General features: G+C 54.0%; 1 protein-coding gene across 1 annotated transcript in view; it reads right to left on the reverse strand.

Moving 5' to 3' along the window:
- ASTN1 (astrotactin 1) overlaps positions 1–17,165 on the reverse strand; it is a 51,715-nt gene extending 34,550 nt beyond the window's left edge. The window contains exon 1 of the mRNA XM_065648963.1: positions 16,883–17,165. Within this exon, the coding sequence (XP_065505035.1) occupies positions 16,883–17,165 (283 nt within the window). The remainder of the gene's footprint in view (positions 1–16,882) is intronic.
- Between the last annotated feature and the right edge of the window lie 9,001 nt (positions 17,166–26,166).

Genomic DNA, 26,166 nt, shown 5'->3' on the forward strand with positions numbered 1-26,166 from the left:
CCTGGCTTATTTTCCACCCAGAACCTGACTGTGTTTTTATTTAAGTTCCCCATTAACTAAGGCGTTTGCTCTGTGTCTAAACCTCATGTGTCCTTTAAAAGGGCTCTAACTCAGCTAAAGCAAGTCCTGGCCTTGAACTCCTCCAAAGGTCTCCGACATCTGAAGTAACACAGAACTTCCCACAATGAGCCGCTCACACCCTGTGTTGGGACCTCCGTACTTGATCCCTATGGATTCAGACATCAAAATGCATATTCTAATATTTAACTCATTTTTAATTCCAAGATTTTAGTGACATATCTTTCACAGGATAATATTCATGTTTTTATGGGCTCATTTAAAAAATATCACATTCATCAGTGACCATCTATATTTTACTTGCATTTTTTTTTTCCTGTCTCTAGTCTCAGGTAGAAAAACCAGCTCATTCTGTAGGTCATTCTGCCTTTTCAAGACAATGCAGCTTTTCCGCACCAGCAGATGCAAACCTCGCTTTATCTCTTAGGAGCCTGCTTCATGGGAGCGGACACCGTAGGCAAAATTTCCAAAAGATCCACAGACATGGGAGAACCTAAAGGGTAAAGGAAAAGGCACCCACTGTATCTGGCACCAGTCTCCGGCTAGGTCAGGGTAGACATGAGAAAGAAACTGTTGGCCCTGAGGGTGGTGAGAGCCTGGCCCAGGCTGCCCAGAGAGGTGGTGGCTGAACCATCCCTGGAGACATCCCAGGCCAGGCTGGACGGGGCTCTGAGCAACCGGAGCTGGTGCAGATGTCCCTGCTCGTGGCAGGGGGGCACTGGGGGAGCTTTGAAGGGCCCTTCAACCCAAACTATTCTATGATCCTATGATTCAGAGAGATCACCCCATCACGACATCTGCACGTGGGGCTGGTACACGTGAAGCCGTTGGCTGTTGTACAAAGGCTGACAGCCCACCAGGTTTCTCCTTGAAATTTAGGGTGTCTTTGCTTTTGGGAAGGTCATCAAGGGATGACATTTCAAAGCTGTAGCCACACTTTAGCCTTGAACTGGGATTTTTGTCCCAAATATGCCACGGCCCTAATTCATCCCTTTCTTTAACAACAAAAACCTCCATCGCTCTGGGAGCAACATTGTGCTGTGTGGCCGCTTGCAGACTGAAGGACACTGATTCATCATTAATGGGGCTGAGGTGACCAGGTTTGCTCTGCAGCTGCTGACCTTACAACGCAATGTGCCCCATTGCCCCACTCTTCCCTGTGGATCCAAGGACATGACCAACCGCACCTGTGCTATGTCCCCTCTGAGGTTGTTTTTCCACCGCATTTGTCAATTTTGACCAAAAACTGCTAAAAGCTTGGCTAATGCATGTGGCTGCAACGAGGAGGTTGGGACATTCGCCGGTGTTCGATTTTTCGCTCCTGTTTTGTTAGTTTGGTCCCATCTGCCGTAACTGTAAACTACAGAGGAGATGTGGGAAGAGAGGCAAAAATCCACCTCCTGCACCAGCACCGGGGAAACACGGTCATGTAAAAAAAAAAATAAATAAATAAAAATAAAGCCCCACACCACAACAGTGAGCAACAGCAAAATAAAGAGGATGTGTGACAACAACTTAGGAGATGCAAGGCTGATATTTAAACCCCAGAAAGGACCACATTTCTAGTTGACACCCCACCCTGCCATGCCATCACATCACCTCTTCCAGAAGGAAGCCCAGGGCTCTATGGAAAGAGCCCAAATGATAGAGAAGATCCCAATCAGCCATGGAAAATTACTGCCCTGGCCAAATCGCCTTCCAGCAAATTGGTGAGATGGAGAGCAGGAACCTCTCAGCCCAGATGGTGCTCACCTACGAGCATCAGGGGAGGACAGCTGCTGAGATCCACCAACACACCCGCTATCACTCAGAATGGATGAGCAACCAGAGGAGCAAAACTTGCCAGAGGAGACCCCAATCTCCTAAAAAAGCTCTTGTATAATACATCATGGAAATTACAGACCAGTAAATCCCACTTCTGCCCCGGACAGCTTGTTAGAGGAATGAGTAGGTGTGTCATAAATGTGGGTCGCTCGACATTGTAAGCCAGTAGATAAGGGTGATCCAGTTTGATGGACTTATTTCAAAGGGTCCTTGTCAAAATCTACCCTCAAAGTTTCCCAAAGTGTAGAAGTGGGGCTGGAATAAGAGGGAAAGTCCTCTTGAAGTCCACCAGGTGAGGGAGGAACGAGAGGTTGGTTTTCACGATGAAAGGAGGTTACCAAGAAGCCCCACGGAGATCTTTGTCAGGACCTCGGCTGTTCAGAAACGCTCTGGAAGAGGAGGTGAGTGACAAAGTTGGTCACCACCACTAAATTTAGTCTCCGCAAAGCTAAAGTTGTGAAGTGCTGGAGGAAAGTGGGCAAGGGAGTGGGCAGGTGAAACTCAACTTTGGTGACAGCAAGCTTGATCTCGAATCCTGAAAATGATATTCAGGTCAGCCAGCTCAGAACGGTGGAGGCAAAGCTCAGAAGGTTCAGAGGAGGAAGATGAGATGCCACAAATGGCTTTGTGGAGAGGAGAAACCAACTGTGTCAGAACCTCTAGCAAGGAAAAAAATTATTGAGCAGGGACATGATAAAAGGCTATAAAACCACAAAGCCAGTGGAGCACCGGGAAAGGCAATGTTGATTCACTATTTCTCACTTTGCAAGAATTATGGGTGTAAAACTAACAAAAGGCTCTGTTTCATCCACCATGAAGTAGGAAAGCACTGAGAAAGGAACTGAATTCAGGGAAGATAGAGCCACCAGCAGCTATTGAGCCAGACAGCCCAGAGGCAAATCCCAGCTTGAGAAATCCTCACAGCGCAAACCTCAGCAGCAGGGAAAGTACCACGATATGTATTCTGCATTTTTAAATCTTTGTTCTGCCCCAAATATCAGCTACTTGCCATAGCTGGAGATGCTGAGGGACCACAAACCCTCTGTCGCAGTGTCTTGGGGATGGAGGGTGGCTACAAAGCCAGCTCGGTGATCCCCAGGCCACCCTTGGAGGACGCATCCCACCCCAATGTGTCCCTTCAGGAGTGGCTGAGACCCTCAGAAGGGGTTACCTGCAGCTTTCCAAGCCAGGCAGCAATGTCCACGGGGAGGCCAAGGGCTATTTATCTCCATCGTGGGCTGGCAGGGAAGGTAATGGCCATCCACGCCAGCCCATCTGCCAGGCACTTAGCAAGACACCGGAGCATATCGTACAGCGAGGTCAGGAGCGGTGGTGGTGAGATGGGTCGGGGATGCGTTACAGCTGTGACGTGAGCTTCACTTCAAGGGTAAACTTCAGCCTGCTCCTGCAGACTAATTTGTTTAAGTGCTCGTTGCGCCGAGGCCAAGAGGTCAGGTAAATTAGACGTTATTCTGGCGTCTTTGTGCTCGGTGCAGGAAATGAGCCCAGCCACTCGTTCCTCATCTCCTGGGGGGACAGCCAGGACCTGCCTGTCTTCTGGGGCATGGGAGAGAGGAGGTGGCCCTCCTGGGGAATGAAACAGGTCCCAAATAACGCTGTCTGCTCTCCGGCCAACAGCAGGGCCAAGAGTCTTTCCACGAGGTGGCCCTCCTCTTCCTCCCACCTCCTCTGGAGGGACCAATGCTGGTCTTGGGAGCAGGACACATCCTCACCAGTGGCCAAATACCAGGATGGAGAAGGTAGGCATGGGCTACCGCCAACTGCCGCCTAATGTCATAAGGTCTTCAGTGTTTAGGAGCTCTTTCCCAACTTCAAGCTCCATTTTCAAGTCTGTGGAGAAGCTTTGAAAGATAATGAGGAGAAGGGGAAAAAAAAAAAAAGCACAGAAGAAAGATGTAGAAGGAGAGAAAGTTGACTGTGCATCCGGAATTTATCACTCATGAAAGAAGAGCTTGTCAAGAGGGCCAGAGACCAGCCAGTGCACAGTGATCAATGGGAGGACTTTTGGGTCTAGTCAAGCTTGTTTCAGATTTACAGGAACTGAATAGAGGCATAAATCTGTCGCCGCCTGACGAAAATGGAGGTAATTAAATCTGCAGGTGTATATAATTGTCATATTGATGATCTATATAAATCAGCAGAGCCAGCAGAGGCACAAAGCACTGCACTGAGCCCGGAGCCATCCCGCGAGGAGCTGCTGGCCCACCTGCCTGGCCAGGGGACAGGACCAGCAGATGCAGGACACAGCCCCGGGGACACCCATCTCACCTAGAATCATAGAATCTCTTGAGCTGGAAGAGACCTTCAAAGCTCACCCAGTCTAACCCATGCCATAAGCAGGGACATCTTCACCCAGATCGGGTTGCTCAGAGCCCCGTCCAGCCTGGGCTGGGATGTTACCTACACGCACCTACTCATCACAGCAGCCACCACAACCCTCTTCTCTGTGAGAGACCTTCTCCAGATTGCCCCCACGGGTAGCAAAAGCAGCAAGACCCCCCACCGCCTTCAATGGATGTGATTACCCAGGCTCTCATCGTGGCTACTGCCAAATTTCACGTGGTTTCAGGAGGATGAAGACAGGACTCACAGAAGCCCAACCGCAGACACCGTGGGGTGTCTTTGCAGCCACTTTGAAGCTCTGAGCCCAGGTGCAAGTGGGGCACCGACTTGATCTTGTAGCGACTTTTTTTTTTTTTAAATTTATTTTAACCTTTGTTATTTTGGGAACTTTGAAGACTAAGCTGCTCTGAGGCGGCTGCCTTTGTAGGAAGGACAGAAAGTGCAGAGCAGGGATTTGAAAAAGGGGGAGGAGTAGGGAGGGGGAGAAACTGTGCTTCGCAGCTGAGGTCTACAGCAGCTCCTTCACTGTTTCTCCCACATCCCAACAAACCCATCCTGGGAGGCACTTGGGGCTCTTTTACTAGCAGCTACGGGAAATCTGGATGCAAAGCAACCATGGTGTCTTCCATTTATAGAATCATAGAATCATTTTAGTTGGAACAGACCCTCAAGATCATCCATCCAGACCCTCAAGATCATGCCAGTCCAACACTGGCACTAAACCATGTCCCTAAGAACCTCATCTCTGTGTCTGTTCAACCCCTTCAGGGATGGTGACTCCACCACTGCCCTGGGCAGCCTCTTCCAATGCCCAAAAACCCTTTCTGGGAAGAAATTGTTCCCAAGATCCAACCTCAACCTCCCCTAGTGCAACTTGAAGCCATTTCCTCTCATCCTATTGCTTGTTACTTGGGAGAAAAGACCAACACCCTCGATGCTCCAAGCTCCTTTCAGGCAGGTCAGAAACCAGAAGGTCTCCCCTCAGCTCCTGTTCTCCAGCTGAACCCCCAGCTCCCTCAGCCGCTCCCATCACACTTGTGCTCCAGCCCCTTCCCCAGCTCCGTTCCCTTCTCTCAACTCTCTCCAGTAAACCTCCAAGTCCTTTGCAGACCCTCATCCCTTCTCCCACCGCCCAGTGGGACACCCCTTGGTCCCTGACATGGCTGCAGAGCATCCTTCCCACCGCCGCGGCTCAACCCCGCTCCTGTCCCACATGTCGGTGCCACGGGGACACAATCCTTCCCACTGTGCCAAGAGGGACAGGAACACGAGGGAAGGTGTTCCCATCACCTCTGCCAGTCAGGTCCACCTCGCACGTGCCCATGGGCCAACCCTGCTTCCCTGGTTGCGCATTACGTACATGCAGCAATTGGATAATTAAAAATTAAGCAAGTGCTTCTGCATTGCAGTCCAAATTATGTAACGCCGCTCTCCAGTTTCAGCACCCATCAACTCTCACTCTATCACACGTCAGTAACGGCCCTGCTTGTGTTTACCTGTCTTTTCAGGCAGGGCTCATGCCCTTGGCAGGGAAAAGGAAACCCCAATGTCATAAACACGGGCAGAAAGTTCCCTCACATTTGCACTTAAAAAAAAAAAAAAAAAAAAAGGGAGGAAAACCTACTTATTTTCATAGTCTAGTGCTGAAATCTGGGATTTCCAAAAAGGGGATGGAGCCTGGATGCTCCAGCCCAGCAAAGTGCCGAGGGTCACCCCAGCCAGGGCAGAACCCCCGTGACCGGGGGGTTTCTGAGTGAGGGGCTGCTGCCACCTGCTCCTCCCGCACCAACAGGAACCAGCATCCCATTTTAGCAAATAAGCAGCATTTCTATAAGCAAACAAAATCAAATCCAGATGAGGAGTGAGCTGCATTTTCAGTATCTCAAGAGCAAAGAGCCCTGCCAGACTCTGAGCACCAGGTAACTGCAAACTCCTGCATTTACGGTCACATCTTTGCCTTATCACCAGGGCTCACGCCCCTGTAGGGCGGCTCTGCCAGCACCCTCCATCACTGCTCCCGATGTCCCTTGGCTTTCATGTGGTTCCTCCAGTTATTTGTCACCCCCTGCCATCACACCTCTCCTCCCACCACATGGTCCTTCCTCTCCTGCCCTCCCTCCCACATCCCAACACTTTCCCATTTCAAACACACTTTTCATCCCATGGCACATGAAAAGCCCTTCTTCCCCAGGAGTGAGCTTTAATCACAAGGAGGTGGCCAGATCCAGCCCGTGCCACCGCCATCCCACGAGGAGACGTGCATCGCGTCCATTCTGGGAACCTCTGCATCCCTCGTTCAGCCCCCAGCCCTGGTACTCAGGGGACACACCTTCACCCCAGTTTGTGCCAGCCAGTGTGGGGGAACCACGGGGGGATGCTTGGAGCAGCTGTTAACCAGCAATGTGCCCTAATTGACAAGCAAGAAAGGGGGAAAAAGTGATAACAAAAAGCTGTGGAAGGCAGCCCAGGTGCGAGGTTAACTCCCATCCCAGCTCACAGGCACGTCCACCACCCACCCACGGGGGTTCACTATTTCTCTTGCCCACCAGGTCTGAGCAGTTCAGGAGCATCACACACCCAGGAAGAGAACAGCTCCTGCTGAAAAACTCATAAAATTGGTTTGATTTCTCCCTGGAAGGATGTTTCAGGCACTGTCTTGCTTGTGGATGCTTGGACACGCATCCCAGCCTGGCTAAAGCTGCGCTTGGCCTCAGCTGGGACAAGACCCCTGCAGCTCGTGGGCCAACAGAGACATTTCTAATCCCCCCCCAAAATCCCAGGTGACATGTGTCATGTCTGCAAAGACAAACTCCCTGGCTTGTCCCTTTTGCCAGCAAGAAATCCAGCAGCTCCACGGCAGCATGACAGTTGTGGGGTCCCACTGCTACTCCTCTCCAGAGCTTTCCTGAAGGGTTGAAAGCCAGACCCCAACTATTTCTGGCTGAGCATTAGAGGAGATGTTGGGGAGATGCAGCTCTGGGATGGGAAAACATCTCTGCCTCAGCAGAACTGCCACCGGGAAAGTGGTACCCAGAGGAGCTGGGGGCAGCCCGGGGCAGTGGGATGTACAATGGGCTCTCCAGTCCAAACCTGATATTTGCAGATTTCCCAGCAGCTGCAGACACTGGGGACTTCATTAGGGGAGCAGACAAGCTGAGACCACTGCAGCAATTTAAAGTCTGCACTGAGCTGGACTTAACCACCCCCAGGACCCTGTGGCCACAGCTGCAAAGTAGACCCTGGCAAGAAAATTTGGGAGTACAATGTCTCCTCTCCCAGGCATCTCCCCTTCACCTCCTGATGCCACAAACGTAAAGACAAGTCACACCGACGTGTGTACCCACACTGAGCTGTGCCCTGGAGTCGTTTCCCATCTCCTCCCTCCCCATGTAGTGCTCCAAACCCTTCATTCACACCAAACCCCCCACAAACCCTCCCTCTACGGAGCTAAGAAGGTGGTTTTAAGCCTTAAGCCACCTCTTCTAAAAAAAAAAAAAAAAAAACAACCACACCCTGCATCTTCCTCCATGCTGGAGAAACCTCATTACTGGAGGGCATTTGCTGGCTGTGGGGCAGCGGTACTGGGAGAACTGGGAGCTCACCGGTGCCGGCAGCGGGTTCTCAGCACTGTGCCCTCCCTCTCCCACTCCCCTTGGGACGCTCAAATTAATTGCCTTGTCTCCTGGAGCTTTTAGCTGGAACAAATAAAAGAAAAAAGAGGGGTTGCCAAAACCCATAATAAGGTCTACAGTTCCTCTGAGCTACAAGGGCTGCTTTAAATTTCCTTTTTTTTTTTTTTCTCTTTTTTTTTTATTTGAAGGAGGTTTCCATGGTAACTGTCTCCCATCACACAAGAGCCTGTCCCCGGGATATTTCGGGGTTGCTAATATCTGCTTTCCCAGGCACTCACTGTGTTGTGACGGTGACATCGTGGCCGGGTTTTTTGGCAGGGGAGGAGGGCAGGGGTGCAGGAGAGAAAAACAGCGGGTACCACTACTGAAAAACAAGGTCAAGGTCCTGCCCGTCCTCGGCTTCCCCTGCCTGTCAGGCAGATCTCCATCCCGAAGGGCTCTGGCAGCCAGGCGATGATTTTGCTTAGACCACCCAATTTGGGGAGCACCCCCGAGACAACGCAGCCCTTGCTGGGCCAAGCAGAAGCCACATGGGCACAGGCAAGCTCTCCTCAACATCTCCTGCTGCCTTCTCCAACTTCTTTCCTCCTCCAGGTTAGTTTTCAGCTGGATCAGCTCCCCATGGGAGCAAAGCCAGCTCGCTGCATCCCCCAAAACTGCTTGCTCTGCTACACTCGTTAGTCAGCCTAATTACTCAAATGCCTCAGAGCCAGCCAGGGAAAAGACTGTCTCTTCCTGCATTGGGGCTGTGGACCCCAAACTTCTGTGACTGATGTGCCACCACCAGCTAGAGGGTCCCTCAAGGATCCTTTACACCCCGTCAGTTGCAAATAGTGAACAAATAATAGAATCACAGCTTGGGTTGAAGGGACCTCCAAAGCTCCCCCAGTGCCCCCCCTGCCACGAGCAGGGACATCTGCACCAGCTCAGGTTGCTCAGCGCCCCGTCCAGCCGGGCCTGGGATGTCTCCAGGGATGGTTCATCCACCACCGCTCTGGCCAACCTGGGCCAGGCTCTCACCACCCTCAGGGCCAACAGTTTCTTCTGTATGTCCAGCCTGACAAAGCCCCTGCCCGGTCCCCAGAAGCTGTGCAGAGAGGACACAGTGGAAGGGACACAGCGGAGGGGACAGACTCAGACCCTGTCCGTGCCCATCACCAGCAAATGAGACCCCCCCCAGCAAAGCAAAGTGCAGGGCCAGCTTAAACCACATCCCAAACCAGACCCCAAATTGCCCAGCATGGGGTGAACATCCATCCTGAGCATCCCCAGGCTGCGGGGCAGCAAAACGGGCTCAGAAATACCAACCAACATGACATGCAGAAGCGGAGGATGCTCTTCTCTGGGTGCTTTCTCAGTGTCAAGCCACAGCAGGGCAGTCAGAACTTGGCAATCAAAAAATCTTCCCTGATCTAGACAAATCCCACAGCCTCCAGAGCGGTGCTGCTCAGGGTGAGCCGCTGGCCACAGCCAGGCTGGCTGCAGAGAAGCCAGAGCCCGGCAATTTGCAAGGCAAAGGACAACCAGTCTTAAATGACAGAGCTGTCACCATCCAGACGCTGCCTTAAGCCCGCCAGGCAAAAATTCCTACATTTGAAGGACAGCTCTGCAGCAAGACTCAAAGGGAGATGATTTCAGAACCTCCATTTAGCTGGTTAAACAAAAATACAAAAAAACCTCACCAAACTTTAAAAAATTAAAAAGTAAAATAAATAAAAATAAAATTAAAAATAATTTAAAAAATTAAAAAAATTAAAAAATAAAAAATAATTTAAAAAATAAAAAATAATTTAAAAATTAAAAAATAATTTAAAAATAAAATAAAATAATAAAGGAAATGGGATGCAGCCCAGGAGCAAATGCCAGTGTCATGGGGAGAGAAGTGCAGAGGTGAGATTGTGGCATCAAAAAGGAGTGTAGCTGCCCGAGGATCTCCCTCCACTGCCAATTCCAGAGGGTAAAAAAATGCCTGCAAAACTTTAGGGGTCTTTGCAGAGTGCCCAGGTGGGCAGCCTGGTCCTCAAAACCAGAACAGGTCTCGGGGTGGGAATGGGAGCGAGCCTGAGCATCCCTGCCAGGACGCGGGCTGAGAAACGAAGGCTGGGAGCGACGCGAAGGAGCCAGGAGCACCAGCCTGCACACCCAGCCAAAACAGGGGTCCCACCGCCCCCCAGCCCCCCGCCAGACCCCGACACCCATGGGTGAGAGGCCAAGCGGCCCCAGCTCCTTTCTGGGTCAGTGAGGTCCCTCCCAGCCCCGCTGCCGCTGGAGCCGGCTGGATGCGCGGTTGCTGTGGCAACGGGTTCCCAGAGACAAAATCCCTATTCCTTATTCTTTTTCTTTTTTTTTTTTTTTTCCCCTTGGTTAAGACAAAACAAGCAAGAGGCCCTCTACATCTGCCGTGCCACCAAAACCTCTGCTCCCAGTAAGACAGCAGGTCACCAACAGGCATGGCAGGGGGGCAAGGCACCCATAAGGATGGGGATGAGCACTCTGAGCTCCAGTTACCCCCAGTTTGGGCATGGGGGTCCTCTGATGAGGACAGCCGTGCTCCTCTCAGGGATGCTGCCACTTTTCTGCAGCATTTTCCACCCTGGCCACTGTTTAAGGGCTGTCCCTGCTCACAGCTGAGGCTGGTGTTGGGCTCCGTCACCTGGAGGAGGGTGTGTGACCAGGCATGGGGATGTGTTCGGTGCTCCAGGTCACCTCACCCCATCCTTCATCTGAAAAAGGGATATGGAGAGGCCAGGTTTACATTGCATGGCCAAGAGCAACAGTAGGAACACCTACTGTTTGCACCCAAACCCTATTAGATGAGCTTGTCCTGTCCCACCAGGTGCTCCAGGGCAGGTCCCATCCACTCAGCAGGTCCCTCTCTCTTTGCTGAAAGCTCTGCAAGCCCCCAGGTCTTGGTGACACCCTTTGGGGCACCCTGGTCCCTGCTGCCAGCACCCAAGAGGACACCTCCAGCGTGAAAAACAAGCGCCAAAGCATCAGAGGGGGAAGGAGGTGCAGCAGCACCGAGGTCTCGGTGATGGGACCTTTGATGAAGAAGAAAGTAGAAGGCAAGCAGTGGGGAGAGAAGGATCTCCCACACATGGGCAGCTCTGGACAATGTCCCACCACCATTGCCAACCCCTCCAGGAGGGCACGGGAAGGAGGTGGCACCCCCGGATTTGCAGATGTCGACCTCAAAGCCTCCATCTCAAATACGCCCCATACGGTGAATGGGAACCGGGGTTGGGACCACAGCCAGGCCATCAGCTGCTGGCATCGGAAGGGAATTAAGCGCATCCCACTGCCAGGGAGGGTTTTGCCAAGATGGGGTGTTTCGGGGTCCTTTCCCCATTGCAGGTCCTGGGTGGGCTGGGACCAGCAAACCCCTTGGCTGCCCTCCAGGCCACCCATCGAGAAGATGCCAGCGGTTGCCCCCTCGGCCAGGCACAAGGGAGCATAGATCATAGCGCCGGTCTCTGAGCATGCGACAGTGTCCAGGATCAAAGCCAAGTTCAATTAAAGGCTCACAATCTTATTAAAGAAATTATTTCAGGATCTTGAGTAAAAGTCCGATATATCCACTCCATTCCATTAGTCAGGCTCATTTAGTAATTCAATCAATCTAGGCAAGGCAATTGAGCTCCTCTGGTATAATTTAACTCGGTTATTCTCTAGGTACTTAAGAATTTCTTAATATTTGCTCCATTATTTTGCCATTACACCTACTTCCAGGTGCAAGGTTCACATCGGAGCGATGCTGTGGGTCTGGCGGTGGGACCAGCCGCGCTGCAGCCCCCTGCTATTTGCTGGTCCCACTGGATGGGGACGTGTGACAGGGAAGGAGAGCTCCAGTGGTGATCCTGGGGTGCCCTCGCTTCCCTTGGCAATGAAGTTGAGCTGGGGACCAGCACCGTGACACCCCAAAACCCCTTTTCCCACCGCAGAGAGCTGGGACCAAAGAGCTGCCACCAACTTTGGGACCCACGGCCAGTGCCCAGACCTAAGGGAGAGGAGCAGGGCCACGCAACCCCCAGCTAAAACCCAACGGGATGCTCTCCTCACTTGCCATGGAATTAAAAAGAAAAAAAAAAAAATTGTTAACACAACCCTGCAGCCTCTGCTTTCCTCCTCCAGGGCCATTTAGGAGCTGGGGACTGAGGGCATATGTGGGGGGGACACCACCTCCTGCAGTTCATGGTGGTGGGGAGACGCAGGATGAGGATGAGAGCTGACGGGTGTCACATTTCGCCACCTTCCCGCACAGCCTGCAAGAAGAGCCGGAGCGGGCAGGCGTGCCAGCAGCCCGTCACCCCGATTAGCTGCATCCCGCATCCCCGCAGCGGGACGTCGCGCATCCCCACGGCCCCCCGTGCTTAACCCGGGGGAGTCACGGCCAGAGCATCCCCCAGCACAGCCAAGAGCTTAGCTGAGATTTAACCAAAAAAAAAAAAATTGATTAGATATTTCGGGGAGATATTCAAGAGCAGTTAAATATGCCCAGCTCATCGGTGCCTTTGAAAAATCTCACCCCTCTAAAAAATTAGAATTGATTTTGTGTTTAAAAAGGAATCTATTTAATTTAAAAGTAAGATAATTTGAAATCATGACAGCTTGTATTAAGGCCTGAGTTTATGATAATCTATTAAAGTCATTGAAGTTAAGAACCTTCTCCCATCCTCTGCTGCCAAGGCTCCCGTGCGGGCAATGGGGAGCAGAAGAAGTTGGGGCGTGAGGGGCTGCGCTGCCCCCATTTCAGGGCATGGCGGCTGGGATGGAAACTGGTGAGGCAGAAAAAGCTCCTTCAGCTCCTCCACGCTCAAGGGGAAGAAAAAAGAAGTAAAAAATTTAAAAAAAAAACCCCACAAACCACAACAGGACACAAGGAACCATCCAGGATTTCAAGATCCTGAATTATCCAGCACCCAGAAAGCACAGGTTTGACCCATCAGCTCCGCTTTCTCATTCCTTAAGTTAATTTTATGCACAAAACCACATTTCAAGACTTTGCTTTTTAACTATCTAGTGCGTTACTTGGGCGAAGGAGTCAAAGATGCTGTCTTTTTTGTGCATTTTTTAATTGCATCGCAAATCTCCATCGAGCCCAAGGGGCCTCAGGAAGCCAGGATGCTAATAAAGGCCCTGTTCGCTGGTTTATAACCTGAGAAGGATGAGGCCCCAAAAAATTAGCAGCCTGCAGGAGTGTGAATCCAGTTAATGACATATCAAGTGCAGCTGGATGCTGCCAAGCCAAGCAGCAAGGAAGAAGGGGGTGTGAAGGTTGGCAGAAAGGGAATATTGAGCTGCAAATTAGCATTTCTTAATGGCCAGCGACCAGCGAGACTCGGCCTCCCTTCAGGAAAAAAATAGAACTAATGCAAAAAAAACCCCCACACACCACAAAATTAGATGAAAGGCAACTATTTCAAAACCAGATTTCCTTGATTTAAAGCAGGATGAAACTGGGTGATTTTAAATGCACCAGTGAGCAGCCCCATCCCTGCTCCCACACCCAAAAATTCAGGAGGTGGGAAAAAAAACCTCACAGCAAAACGGGGGGGTGGTGTTGGAATCCTTTTGAGGACGTGCATCTAAAACCATGCGGGATTTTCTGGGTACGAGCAGGAAAGGTGATGCACGTGGAGATGTGAGCAAACGCGGAGAGCAAGGCAGCACGTGCACAGAAGGCAGCCAGCGCAATTAAAACACGCTCCCCTCATTAGCAAAGGGAGCTACAAAGCAGATGAGAGCCCTGCCCAAGTGTCTCCTCTTGCCATAAACTGGGGTAACAAACTCCAAAACTATCCCTCTGCTTCTGGAGGAACGTGGGAGCAGCTGCGGGGTCCCCAGGTTTGGAAGGGCTGAGCACCTGCTGCTGGCAGCGGGACGGCTGCAAGGGCAGGGATGAGACCCAAAAATGGTGCATGGAAAGCAAGCGTTAAGCAATGCCTCGCCCTCTTGAGTGAAGATAAAATATATTAAAAAAGATAAAGGTAAAGCTGCAGGGCAGAGGATCAAGGTAAGCCGAAGCAAGCGCATCCCCCCCAGGCCCCTGGCTGATCCCCCTACAGTGGGGAAAAGCAAACGCGTGAAGGGGATGGATGTCGGTCTCCACGCACGACTTTCCCACCCCCAAGTTGGGCAGGACATCCCCTGGGGTCCACAAATTCCCCACTGGCACAGGCAAACTCCAGCAGATCTTGGGGGTCCACCAAAGTCCCTGTCACACCACCCACCAGCAGTGAGGGGAGCTCCACGCTCATTGTTAAATCGATTGTGTTAGCGGAGCATCTCATCAACGCTGGGGAGTGACAGCTGGTTTTGGGGTGTCCAGGTCAACATGCACCCCATTTTTCGCAAGCACCATCCAAAGACCCCAGAGCATCTCCAGCTGCTGGAAAAACCTGGACCCGTGTGCCCATCAGTGGGACGCCCAGCTCGGCCACCGGGGCAGGGAGGTGCCACCAAGGCAGGGGGAACTGCACACCCCGCTTCCCACAGATGCTTGCAATGCTTGAAAAGCACTTAAATTATTTACAGCAGTTTTGAGAGGGACAGCTAGGACCAGAGGGGGTGACACCCAGCCACCCTCAGGCTCCGCGATCCTGACCCATCCCCAACTGCGCCCCTCACCTCCTCCCTTGCCGCGGTCCCAGCCTGCCACAGACACCTCCCCACACACTTCAGCCATTTTCGTGGGGAAACTGAGGCACAGAGCAACCTTGAGGGAGTTGCTTGAGAGCCCACATGGCAGAGCCAAGGTGCCACTGCCAGGAGCACCATGGCTCAGAGGTGGAAGTGGGGATTATCCACCGCTCCGACACGTTATTTTACGTTCAAACGCAACAAGGTGGGCACAGTTAATGGGGTTTGCTGGGGATGGTGCAATCAGCACCACATGGAGCCAGGTTCCTGGAAGGATGCTCGAATGCACCTTCCATCAACACACAAGCCTTGTGGAAACACAAATAGGCACCAACACCAGTTCCACGCATTGACCCAACGTGGCCAAGTCCCCAGGGGTTTCTTGGGCTGGGGGCTCTCTGGCTCCAGAGGATGCTGCCTCTGCGTTATTAAGTCTGGGTTTTGCAAGACCTTTATGCACTTCTGCCATGTAAAACCAGTGTCCAGGCTAATAATAATACCACCACTCATGTGGCAAAGCAGCACAACAATAACACCCACACGTGGCAAAGCGGCCACGCCAGCTTCAACGCAAGCCCTTTTCTCACAGCAGGGAGGGAGCTGTAGCGTGGCACTTCCCAGGAGTCACTAAGCCCAAACCCTGGCAGACAGGGGGACAGCGAGGTGCCCTGTCCTGCCAGCCCAGCCCCCCGCCCCAGCATCCTGGTGGCAGTAGGCAGAAGGAGGTGAAAGCAAACCCCTGCCTGGCATCATCAGTGCAAGCCCTGGGTGTAGCAGGCGCTGTCAAGGCAGGTGGGTCCTTTGCCCCCAACCGGGGCCTGGTTCCCTGGGAGTGGGTCTGAGTGGGGCAAGGGACAAGCACCCGTGTGGCCTTTGGGGTGTCAAGCTGGCGCGGGGCTGGTGGCCATGCCCGCGCATCCCCTGCATCCACTGCGCTGCCGCCCCGTTGCCACAGCAACGCTCTCCGGCCTCCGCCGCAGCATCCCGCAGCACAGGGCTTGGACCAGGGAGTGGGGGGCAGCACAGCACATCCCGCTGCCCCCTCCTCACATGGCCTCGAGTAAACCGTGCCTGGGTGTCCCTGCACACCCCCACCATGGCATCAGCAGCCCCCCCACACCCGCCTTTGGTTTTCTCATGGGAGAAGGGGGATGCCCATGCAGCAGCAAGCGCTGCTCCAAGCCAGAGCAGCACCCAGGGGCTTTTTTTGCACACAGAAGGGGCCAGGGAGGTGATGAAGCACTGGGCAGAAAAAACAGGTTGGAGCCACTGTTACGCTCTGCCCACACACAAGGGTTGCACAGAGAGGCAATGCCATGCGAAGTTACATGCCACTGCCTAATTTTTGAGACAACATCCAGACAAAGGTGGCATTGTAAAAACTTCACAGGGCACCCAAGGTGGTGCCAGAGCAGTGACTGATGGGCAAGGCTTGCAGGAGGTGTGCGCAGCCCCCGTAGGGCTGCTAGGAAAGCGACAGTGGCGTTTGCCAAAGGTGAGGGATTGCATGCAGGTGGTGGCAGGAGACTGGTATTCTGCACCAACATCACTGAAAATTAAAAATCTCAGCAACTTGTTCTAGGCGGCACAGAGGAAGGCGGATCCCTGCACAAAAGTGCCAGGGGTCTTGCTCTGATCCCAGCTTAAACAAAGAAGCATATCGGTGGCTTTTTTGGTGGATGAAAACTGATGAAGCCCATCAGATTTGGGCAGATGAGCTTCACACAGTGGGTAAAACACAGAGGCCTGGCTAGAGCTGGCAGGAACCACCCAGACCATGTGAGCAGGCCAAAGCCTAAAAACCTCAGGGCAGGAGTACTGGAAACAGCACACACCGGTGGGATGAGAAATGCTGGGCACCGGAGTATTTTTCCAGCATGCTGCAGGAAAGGTGACCCTGCTCAGGGGCAGACAACGCAGCAACCTTCACCTCCAGCCAGCCACGCTGGAAGCAAACCGCAGGCCTCCTGCCAGCACAAGCCATGCACCGACATGGAGACAATCCCATGGATGACAACCTGGGGATGCACCGAGCACCCCGCGCCTGCAGCACCTCCACAGCATCCACCCCAGTGCTGCAGATGGGGCAGAGATGTTGCAGTGGGGTGAACCAGCACCAGGGCAGAGATGCTGCAGCTGGGTGAATGGACACCAGCGCAGAGATGCTGCAGCGGGGTGAACCTGCAGCAGGGTGAACCAGCACCGGGCAGAGATGCTGCAGGGTCCCCGTACGCCGGTGCCGCAGGGAGGAGCCCCGCGGCCGGGGATGCTCGGGGCCCGTCGCCGGGAAGGGAGGGGGACCCGCCGCGTCCCGGCGCTGCCCGCAGGCCCACCCGGAGGCTCACCCAGCACGAAGTACGGCAGCTCCGTATTCTCCAGATCATCCACCACCACCATTTCGCCGGGGAAATCGTTGCGCACGGAGAAGAGCAGCTTGGGCTCGGCCGCCGAAGGGCCGTGCATGATGCTGAGGTCGTTCTCCCGCAGGAAGGGCAGCGCCGACACCGTGATGCTCTTCAGTTTACACTCCAGCTCCTTGGCCGCCGCCTCCCCCGCCGCCTCGGCGGGGCCGCTACCCGCTGCCAGGCAGCAGCCGGCAAGCAGAGCGCACAGCCCGGCCAAAGCCATCTTGGAGCCCCCGCTCCGCGCTCCCAGCGCCGGCCGGGCGGGCGGCGGCGAGGGGCGGGGACGCGGGGCCCGGCGCCTCCCCGTGCGGCTCGGCACGGAACGGCGCGGAACGGCACGGAACGGAACGGCTGCCCCGGCCCCGCGCCTCCCCGGAAAAGCGGGAGGGCAGCGGAGCGGCGCCGGTGCTGCCAGGTCCAGCCCGGCTGCCTCTCACTCCTTCCGCACTGGGAATAATTTACAGGTACCCACGCCCACCTCCCGCAACGGAGAAATCACGGACCTCCAAAAATCCCTGCAGAAGTCATGGCCCTCCAATAGCCCCAGAACTTCAAAAATCCTAGGAGAAATCACAGACCTCCGAAATCCCAGCAGAAGTCACACCCCTCCAAAAGACCAGAAGTCACGGACCTCCAAAGCCCCAGGACAAGTCATAGACCTCCAAAGCCCCAGAAGAAACCACACACATCCAAAATCCCAGAACTTCAAAATCCCAGCAGAAATCATGGCACTCCAAAAGCCCAAGAGAAGTCACAGAACTCAAAAGCAGCAGAACTTCAAAATCCTAGAAATCCCAGACCTCCAAAATCCCAGACCTCCAAAATCTCAGTGGAAGTTATGCACCCCAAAACCCCATGAAAAGTCATAGACCTTCAAAGTCTCAGAAGAAATCACAGACCTCCGAAGTCCCAGACCTCTGAAGTTCCAGAACGCCAAAGTCCCAGAAGAAATCACAGTCCTCTGAAGCCTCAGAAGTCCCAGACCTCCAAAGTCCCAGGAGAAGTCATGGACCTCCGAAGCCCCCATATATGAAAAAGGGAAAAAACCCCAGCAACATTAAGAGCATAAGGGCCAACCCCAAACCTGCTGTTTCTTTTTGCAGCAGGTGCTTCTTATTTTCACTCTCTTTAAGTGAGCTCAAAGCAGCATCAACAGCAAAGGGGTGTGGAGGCATCACTACCCTCAAAAGGGAGCTCCCACCCCACGACGCCGCACTGGCTCCTTGCACAAAGCTTGGCTCCATCCCGTCTGGCACCTCCAAAGAAAACCACGCACAGCAGATAGATGCTACTTTAACAAACGCTTGCCTTTCTTTTTTTTTTTTCTCCCCCAAGATCTTCTCCTCACCTCGCAGCAGCTGAAAGCATTTCTCCATCACTGGTGCCATCTGTGAAGCTTAACATGCCCCAGCATGGGCATCACAAGGGGACAACGCTACATCCCAAACACACTGAGTGGAAGAGCTACAAAGTGCTTTTCCCCAGACCTGTTTCTGATTTATTGTAACTCTCCCAGTTACCCACTACATATGGGGGAGGAAAAGCCACACTCACCAGAAATTACCCTTTTTCGATACTGGTCTCAATAATAACCAGATCTGAGCACTAAACAGGTAACAGTGAGGGTGTTTTCAGAAGTCAGATAGTTGGGAGGGTGTTCCAGCAGTACCATCCCCCACTGGCACCGGCCATCTGCAGCTGTCAGCAGGAACGAGTAAAAAAAATCAAGAAAAATCAGGAAAAACGAGCAGTGGTGTTTTCTAGGATAGGGCATGGCCCTTCCTTCGGGAGACCCAGGCAAATCCCTTTGGAGGGCACCTGCCGGGCCCTTCTGCTTCTCAAACTCGTTAAAAAAGGGGTTTCCCCCACACACACACAAAAAAGAAGTATAATTGTATTATTCAGACAGGGTCACCAAGAAGGCCCTTTCTGCCCCTGTTTGGAAACAGGGTGAATCCCCCAAAGCAGTGCCCCTGTAACGCCCAACACTGCACAAAGAGGAGCAAAAGAGGGGCAAAACAGGGACTTGGTAGGAGGTGTGAACGATCCATACAGATAAATAAAACAGACAACTGTAAATCTGGTGTCACCAATGGCGTCCTCCTGTCCATCTCCGGTAACACCCCACAAATCCCGAACCTCGTTAATAATTTACCGGCATTGATGGTGCAACTTGGCACAACCAGGATTCCTCTGCAGGCCGGGTGAAGCCGGTGCCAGCGCGCCCCCGGGGCCTCGAAGCAGCGACCCCTCCCTGGCGCTGCCACCTTGGGGCACACGGGAGTTCAGGGGCCGGGAAGGAGGGAGGCGAGCGGCCGGGGGGCTCGGAGTCCCCGCAGAGCCCGGACCGGCCCCAGCGCCCCCGGCCGCGGCCCCCGCGCCGCTCCACGCGTGTCCGCTCCGCCCCGCCCCGTGCCCAGCGCGCCGCCACCAATGGGAAGGCGCGGGTAGGCCGGCGGCGCCTTTTATTGGCTGCCGGCTCTGCATATATTATCGGGCGGCGGCGGCGGCATCCGCGGAGCGCGGCGGGGCCGGAGCGCGGTGGCGGCGGGACCGGAGCGGGATGTCGGCGGGGCCGCCGGGGGCCGCCTGCCCGCCCGGCGATGGGGCAGCCGGGGAGCGGCCGTGGGGAAGAGCCTGGGGCCGCTGAGGCGGAGCGGGACGGGACGGAGAAGCGGCCGGTGCCCCGCCGGCTCTGAGCCCGAGCCTGGGGTAAGTCTGCGCGATCGGGGGGAGAGAGGATGAGCCGGCGTGGGGACCCCGCCGGTGGGCGGGATGGCTGAGAAGGAGCAGTGCGGTGGGAACCGCGGCCCCGCGCGGTGGAGATCCCCCGTACCGCCGTGCACGACGGTGGAGACGCAGCTCGGCCGCCGCCGGGCTCGCTCGGTGACCTTGGTCAAGTTGCCTCCCTGCTCCGGGCTCGCTTCGGCGACAACGGGGCTAGAGGAAGGCAACCAGCCCTTCCCGGGTAGGAGCCATCCCGGTGCCCGAGTGCGGGGGCTGCTGGCGGGCAGCCGGGATAAACAAGATGCCCGGGAGACTGCAAACCTGCTGCTGCTTGCGAGGGAGATGCCGGTGGGAGATGCCCCGGGACCGCAGGGACTGGGGAAAATGCCTCGTGAAGTGCTCAAGCACATACTTGACTGTTTGGCATATATAAATCAACAGGAGAGGTCTCCTAAGCCCCATGCTGCAGCGCAGGGCCCCGCTGCCACCGGCTCATGTGCCGGAGCACCGGGCCGAGGTGAGGAGTGGGTGACCCGTCGGATGGTGTTTGCTCACCTCGAATGCTGCGTGCGGTTCCCAGGACGGTGCCGGTGCCAGCAGCCTCCGGGAGAGAGGGCTCCCCGGCTTCGAGGCTCAATTCCATTCCCTAAACACGGATATTTTTTCTCTTTTGGTAGGAAACAAAACTCCGGATTTTTAAAGCACCGAGCTCGAGAGCATCGGCTCTCAGCACAGTGATGTCCCCCCCTGTCCTGCCCCATCTTTGGGGCACCCTCATGTCCCCCGAGGCCGGGCAGGGTGAGCCTGGGTGCTGTGGGGCTGGGTAGGACCTGCCGGCAGATGTCAGTGTCCCCTCTCTGTCAGCAGCCAGGAGGGTCCCTACCAAGCCCTGGAGATGTTACAAGGAGCCCCCTGCACTTTTTTTTTTCCCAAGCGGATCTGGCTTGGGGGTTCAGCGACAGTTTTTAGACCTGGGGAGCAGCGGGGTGCTGGGATGTGGGGTGATCCCACATTTCCTCCTGGCTCTGCCCAGCTCCTGCCACCCAACACCTTATTTATCCTGTGCCGCTAAGGCTGAGCTACCAGCAGGCATCACTGCTCATCCATGACACTTGTCACCAGTGTGAAGGGACAGGAGGGAGCGATCCTCACCTCGCACTGCCTCCAGCTCCTCTGTGAGACTGGTACCCCTGTTGGTACAGGGTCTGTCGGTGGAAGAAGGAGCCGTCCTCTCTTGGAACTGGGCTGCTGGGATGCTCTTCTGTGGCTCTGGAGTACAGCGATGCTCTTCTCCAGGCCATGAGACCCATCTGCAGGGATGCTTCGGGCTGAGAGCTCAGCACAAGGCGGGGGAATCCGGCACTGCCGCCACCGTCGCGCACCGGGGAGAGTTGTATTTGGCACATTGCTCTTTTAAGAGGCTTTCTGCCTGTGGGTGGGAAAGTCTCGGGTGTGCAAAGCCAGAGGGCAGAACACATGGCACTGGTGTAACAAGCTACACGCAGCTGCTATCTCCCCTGATGGCAGCCCAGGCTTCATCTCATTTGATGTCTTATGCAAATCCTTAGCTCCCCAAGTCCTGGGATTTTCTGCTATTTTCCTTTACTCTCATCTTCAAGTGTCTTGCTCTTAAGGATGTGAAGAAAAGCTAATAAAAGGAACCCAAGTCATCAAGTCTTGCAGGTTTTTTAAACCAGTCTCAGGAAGGCAATGACTTAAACTCCCTCAGCAATAGCAACTGAACAGGCTACAGAGGGTGGTTTGCAGGAACCCAACTGGTTCACAGCCACCACCATGATCTTTAACATCGCTGCTTGGGCAGGTGGCTGTCCCCGTGCTTGCTGCCTGGAGCTGCGTCTCCGCAGGCCGGGTGCCAGGTGACTGACAGCACCCCGCCGTGCCTGCTTTGCCAGTGATTACCGTGCTCCTGTCGCTCCGGCGGTGCCTGGCTCGCTCTCTTAATTACCCCAGCAAGATCAATGAGGCCCTGGCACTTCCTTGGGAGCGTGCGGATGCGAGCCCGCTGGCTGCAGCACCTTGCAAACCACCATAGAGCTGAGCAAAACAGGCAGTGGTGCAGGCAGGGAGAAGTAGGGCTGGGTACAAGGGTCCCACAAAGCCCCAAGTGAGGTTGGTGGCTCCAGAGCAAGAGGCTGAGCATCCAGCAAGATTGAGCCCTTGGGGATGTCTGTCTGTCTGTCTTGGGGGGTGTCTAGGTGCCTGCATGAATTCACATAGGCACAGCTCAGCTGACTCAATCCACTTCAGAAACTAAACTGCACTTAGCCTCTGCCCAGACTCTTCTAAGTGGCCTTAATTTGATAAAGCTTTCCTGCATTTAATGAGATGGAGACTCTGTTGCTAAGACCCACCCCATCGCTCCCTGCTCCTGCACGGATGCGCCTTTGCCCCTGCTGTGCCCCAGGGACCAGCCCCCCATGGCTGGGGACGTCCCACAGCTCTGCCACCAACAGCTATTGCCCTGCCTGGCACAGACACCGGGTGCTGGTTTTAGTCTGGGCTTAAGTTCAGCATTTACAGGAGTTAGTGCCAGAGTCTGTCTGGAGTCCTGTGCTCCCCCACAGCACCCAGCAAATACCAGTGCACACTTTGCAGTTTTATGTATCTCTAGATCCGCTCCTGCAGCATGAAAGGGCAGAAATCAATGTTAATGTCCCTGACAATTAGCTAACATCTTAATTATCGAACTCAGCCTGATTAGTGGTGGAGCACGTGACTCCGGAGATGCCATCGGTGTGGAAGCAAGCAGGGACCTCGGCATAACTCTGCAGGATGTTGCTGCTGTCACCAGCAGCTCCGAGGACAGTAGAGCAAGGCTTTTGCAGCTCACCAGGCACTCAAGCACCCCCATCCATATCTCACACCATCCTGCCTCAGCCTCTTGAGCCATTTTGGATGAGGACACGCACCGCAGAGCAATCCCGTTGCCATCTCGAGGATAGGAAGGTGGCTCTAGAAATTGCAACAAGCTATTTTTAAGATGCAGCTCGTGACAAGTGGCAGTCTGGGCTGTGCATCGGCCATCACTGGAGGAACACTGGGGTGTTCTGCTGCAGGCAATGGGGACACGGAGGCTTGCAACAAGATCAGGAGGATTTGGCCAGGATGGAGGTTGTAGTCCTGGGAAAGTTTGCCAAGAATATTTGCATTGGCACTTTTCTTCCTTTGCTTTAAGGTTTTTATAGAAGGGAGAAGGATAAAAAAAAAAAAAAACATTAACAAGCTGGAAGTTTTCCAACTCTTGTGATGCAAAACCCTAAATTAAAAAAAAAAAAGAGTCAGATGCTTCTCATCAAATCTTCATTCTTTTGGATCAAGGAAAAGTGATTAGAAAGTTATTTCCAGCTCTAGTAGTAAGGTCAAGGGAGTTACTTGTTTCCAAAGAGCTTTGCCCTCCCTGGCATCACGGGAGGATGCTGGTGTGAGCAGGCGGAGGTGCACCCCGATAAGCATCACCCCAGCCCTGCAGAGCAGCAGCAGACCCCCAGCAAAACCAGAGCCCCCCCACATACAGCTGTGTGGACTAAGGACTATATGGAGCTACACCAATTTCTGCATCTACTTATTTTATATAACCCCTGATCGATACGAGCAAATAAATTAGCCCATGACGGTGCAGGAAAGCTGCTCCTCGGGGATAAGCTCACCGTGTAACCCAGCACAGCCCCAGCGCAGGCTCTCCTGCCCGGCGCGGGCTCTGTTGGCAAGGATGCTCGTGTGCGTCAGCGCCCGTCCCCAGGCAAGCGCCCGGCTCAGAGGTGCCAGCACTCTGGGTGTAAATAAGAGGCAGGGGTAAATAAGAGCTCATTTAGCAAGGCTGGAAACTTTTGCTGCTGTAAGAGAGGGACTCCGCATGCCAGGAGGGGACCTTTGCTGGATTTGCACCAGCCAAGTGCTGGAAATACCCCAATTCTGACTATTTTTTATCACTCTATGGTAAAACATGACGTGACCGCAAGGAAATATCTTACCTTCAGTCATGAATCTCGGAGTAAGATCCCCAGGGAAGGCGGCAGAGCAGGGTGAAGTGGTTTCTAGCTGGTCTAGCCCAAGGTGGCTCCATCCCTGATATCTGTCCCCACGATGGTCACCCTGAAGAGGTTTTCTGCCTTGAGCTGTGGTGCTGGGAGAGGAGGTGGGAGAGGGGGTTTGGAGGGGAAGGACAGCATGGGGAGCCCCTCCTGGGGAAGGCACATGGGGGTGGGAAGCTGTTAGCAGCCAGGATGGCTTGCTGGAAGAGACAGTGCTCTGCCTGGTCCCCAAAAATTTAAAAAAAAAAAAAAAATCCCCTCCATGGTTTGAATCGCTTCCACATCCTCATGATTTATACCAGGAAAACCCTGGGGAGGGCAGCAAGGTGACTGGTGCAAGCCCGTCCGTACCAGTCTGTGGTGGTGCAAAGTGGTGACGGATGAAGCCATGAGCACGATACTCATGGAAAAGCATCTCCTTGGCTGTGTAGACCCAAGCTGAGGGGGTTCAGGAGCCACCTAAATGCCACAGACAACGACAGAGGCCAAGGAGATAGGCAGTGCCGAGCCCATTCGTGGTGCAACAGGCAGGCTACCCAGTGCGCCAGCTGTTCAAGAGAGGTGATTTTGCTGGCACAGCCATATTTAATGCTACAAGCAGAGCATTTCCACAAGCCGGGTTTAGAAAAATGCTGCTCAGAGGAGTGCTCTCGCCTCAAGAGTGCTGCTTTCCTCGCTGGCACAGAGGGTTTAGCCCATGGTCAGCATCTAAACCATCCATACGGTTTGCTGCCAGGCTCTGGCTCTCACCATGTCTTCCTGGTCACAGCAGCTTGTCCCGAGTCACCCTGCACAGCCCGGGACCCATAGGCAGCAGGGAACCAGGAGGGTTTAATCCTGAGCACCACGTGCTCCTTTGGTCCCCAGGCCACCTCGATTTTAATTGCATCCTCAGATATTGCTGGGGAGGAGAGCAAGGTGCTTGTGGGCTTCGGACAGCCACAGCATCCTGGCTGCCTGCTTCCCTGTGGCCCAGCTTTGGTTGCAGGCAGGGAGAATTTTGGAGCAGCCAAAGTGCTGCTCAGCCATCACCCACACGTGGCAGCTCTGTGAGCAGCCAGCATCAGATCCTGCCACATTTTGGGTGGGGACAGATGCCCCCTCCAACCCTCATGGTGCAGAGCGAGGAAACCAGCCTGACCCTGCTGGTCCCAAACCCCCTGCCCACCCCGGCATGGGGGGGCTATTCACTTGGGCCAGGATTTGGCCACGTCGTGGCCATGGGGGACTCCATGTGCCAGGAGCAGGAGGCAACAACCAAGGCGTTATGTGGCTGCCTGGGAGAAACCAAGGTAACATGTGGAAAAAACAGTGCGGGGGGAACAGAAAAACCCTGCCTGCTGCTCCTGCCTGCCCTGCCGCCCCGGCACCCAAAATCTGGTGATGCGAAAATCTCAGCTTTTGTTGAAAATTAACAGGGCCCCAGCCCCGAGGGCTGAGCGAGAAGCTGAGAAGGCGTAATCAAAGTGCACCCTTAAGGGTTTAAAAAAAGAAGAGAGGGAGAAAAAAAAATTAAATAATAATAATAAGTGTTAAAGCGTGATGATTCATCTAGCAAAGCCCTGTTTAGGAGAACGCAGGGCTGGTGTGTGCTCAGCAGGGACGAGCAATTGGGTTCACCGGCCACCTTTCCAGAATAAAAATCACCTCTCCTGGAAGCACAGCAGTGATGGGGTCCCTATTTTTAGGCAAACAGCTCTTGCTGCCCAGCAGGACACCTCGCCCCAGCTCTGCCGGACCTTGCAGCTCCCCATCTTCCACCTTCACTTGCCAATTCAGGCCCTGGGGCTGCTTCTCCCAGCAAAGCTCAATCTTTACTCCTGCAGATATTGCCACACTGGGTTATGAGAAGAGTCTTGGCTTGAGATAAATGCCAATTGCATTCAAAACACCGCTGCAACCAGCCCAGCCAGCCTTGGGGTGGATCTCCATCCATCCATCCATCCACTGGCAGGATGCAAAGGGAAGTCTAACATCAACCACACACAGCTCAATCCATACCTAGAGAAGCTAATTTTTTCCAGGTCCCTGTGCTTATTATTTTTAGGGCCCCTAGAACAAACTGCACGTGATCATGACGGACATCCCCAAAGTGCAGGACGCAGAGGCTGCTCACCATCCCCACCGCACAGGCACCTCGTAGCAGCAAGCTTGGCTCACCAGGCTGATGCACGGCAGAGAAAAACATGAAGAAAAAGCAAGAAATTTCTCAAACAGGCACTAGCCAGTTTTCATTTAACTTCAGCAGCAGGCAGCACCCCTAACCCCATAAACTCTTACACCCTGTGGCACAACTGGCACAAGTGATACATGGCTCTCCCCAAAGCACAGCTTTCCCTTCCTCAGCAGCCTCCCCAAAACAAACCCCACTTTCTCTTGGCTCATGGTTCTACCTGGTTTATATTCATGTCAAATTGGCCCCACCTGGCACCCCTGCACTGCAAA

This window comes from Caloenas nicobarica, chromosome 20 (genome assembly GCF_036013445.1).
Source record: "Caloenas nicobarica isolate bCalNic1 chromosome 20, bCalNic1.hap1, whole genome shotgun sequence".
NCBI classification, from domain to species: Eukaryota; Metazoa; Chordata; class Aves; order Columbiformes; family Columbidae; genus Caloenas; species Caloenas nicobarica.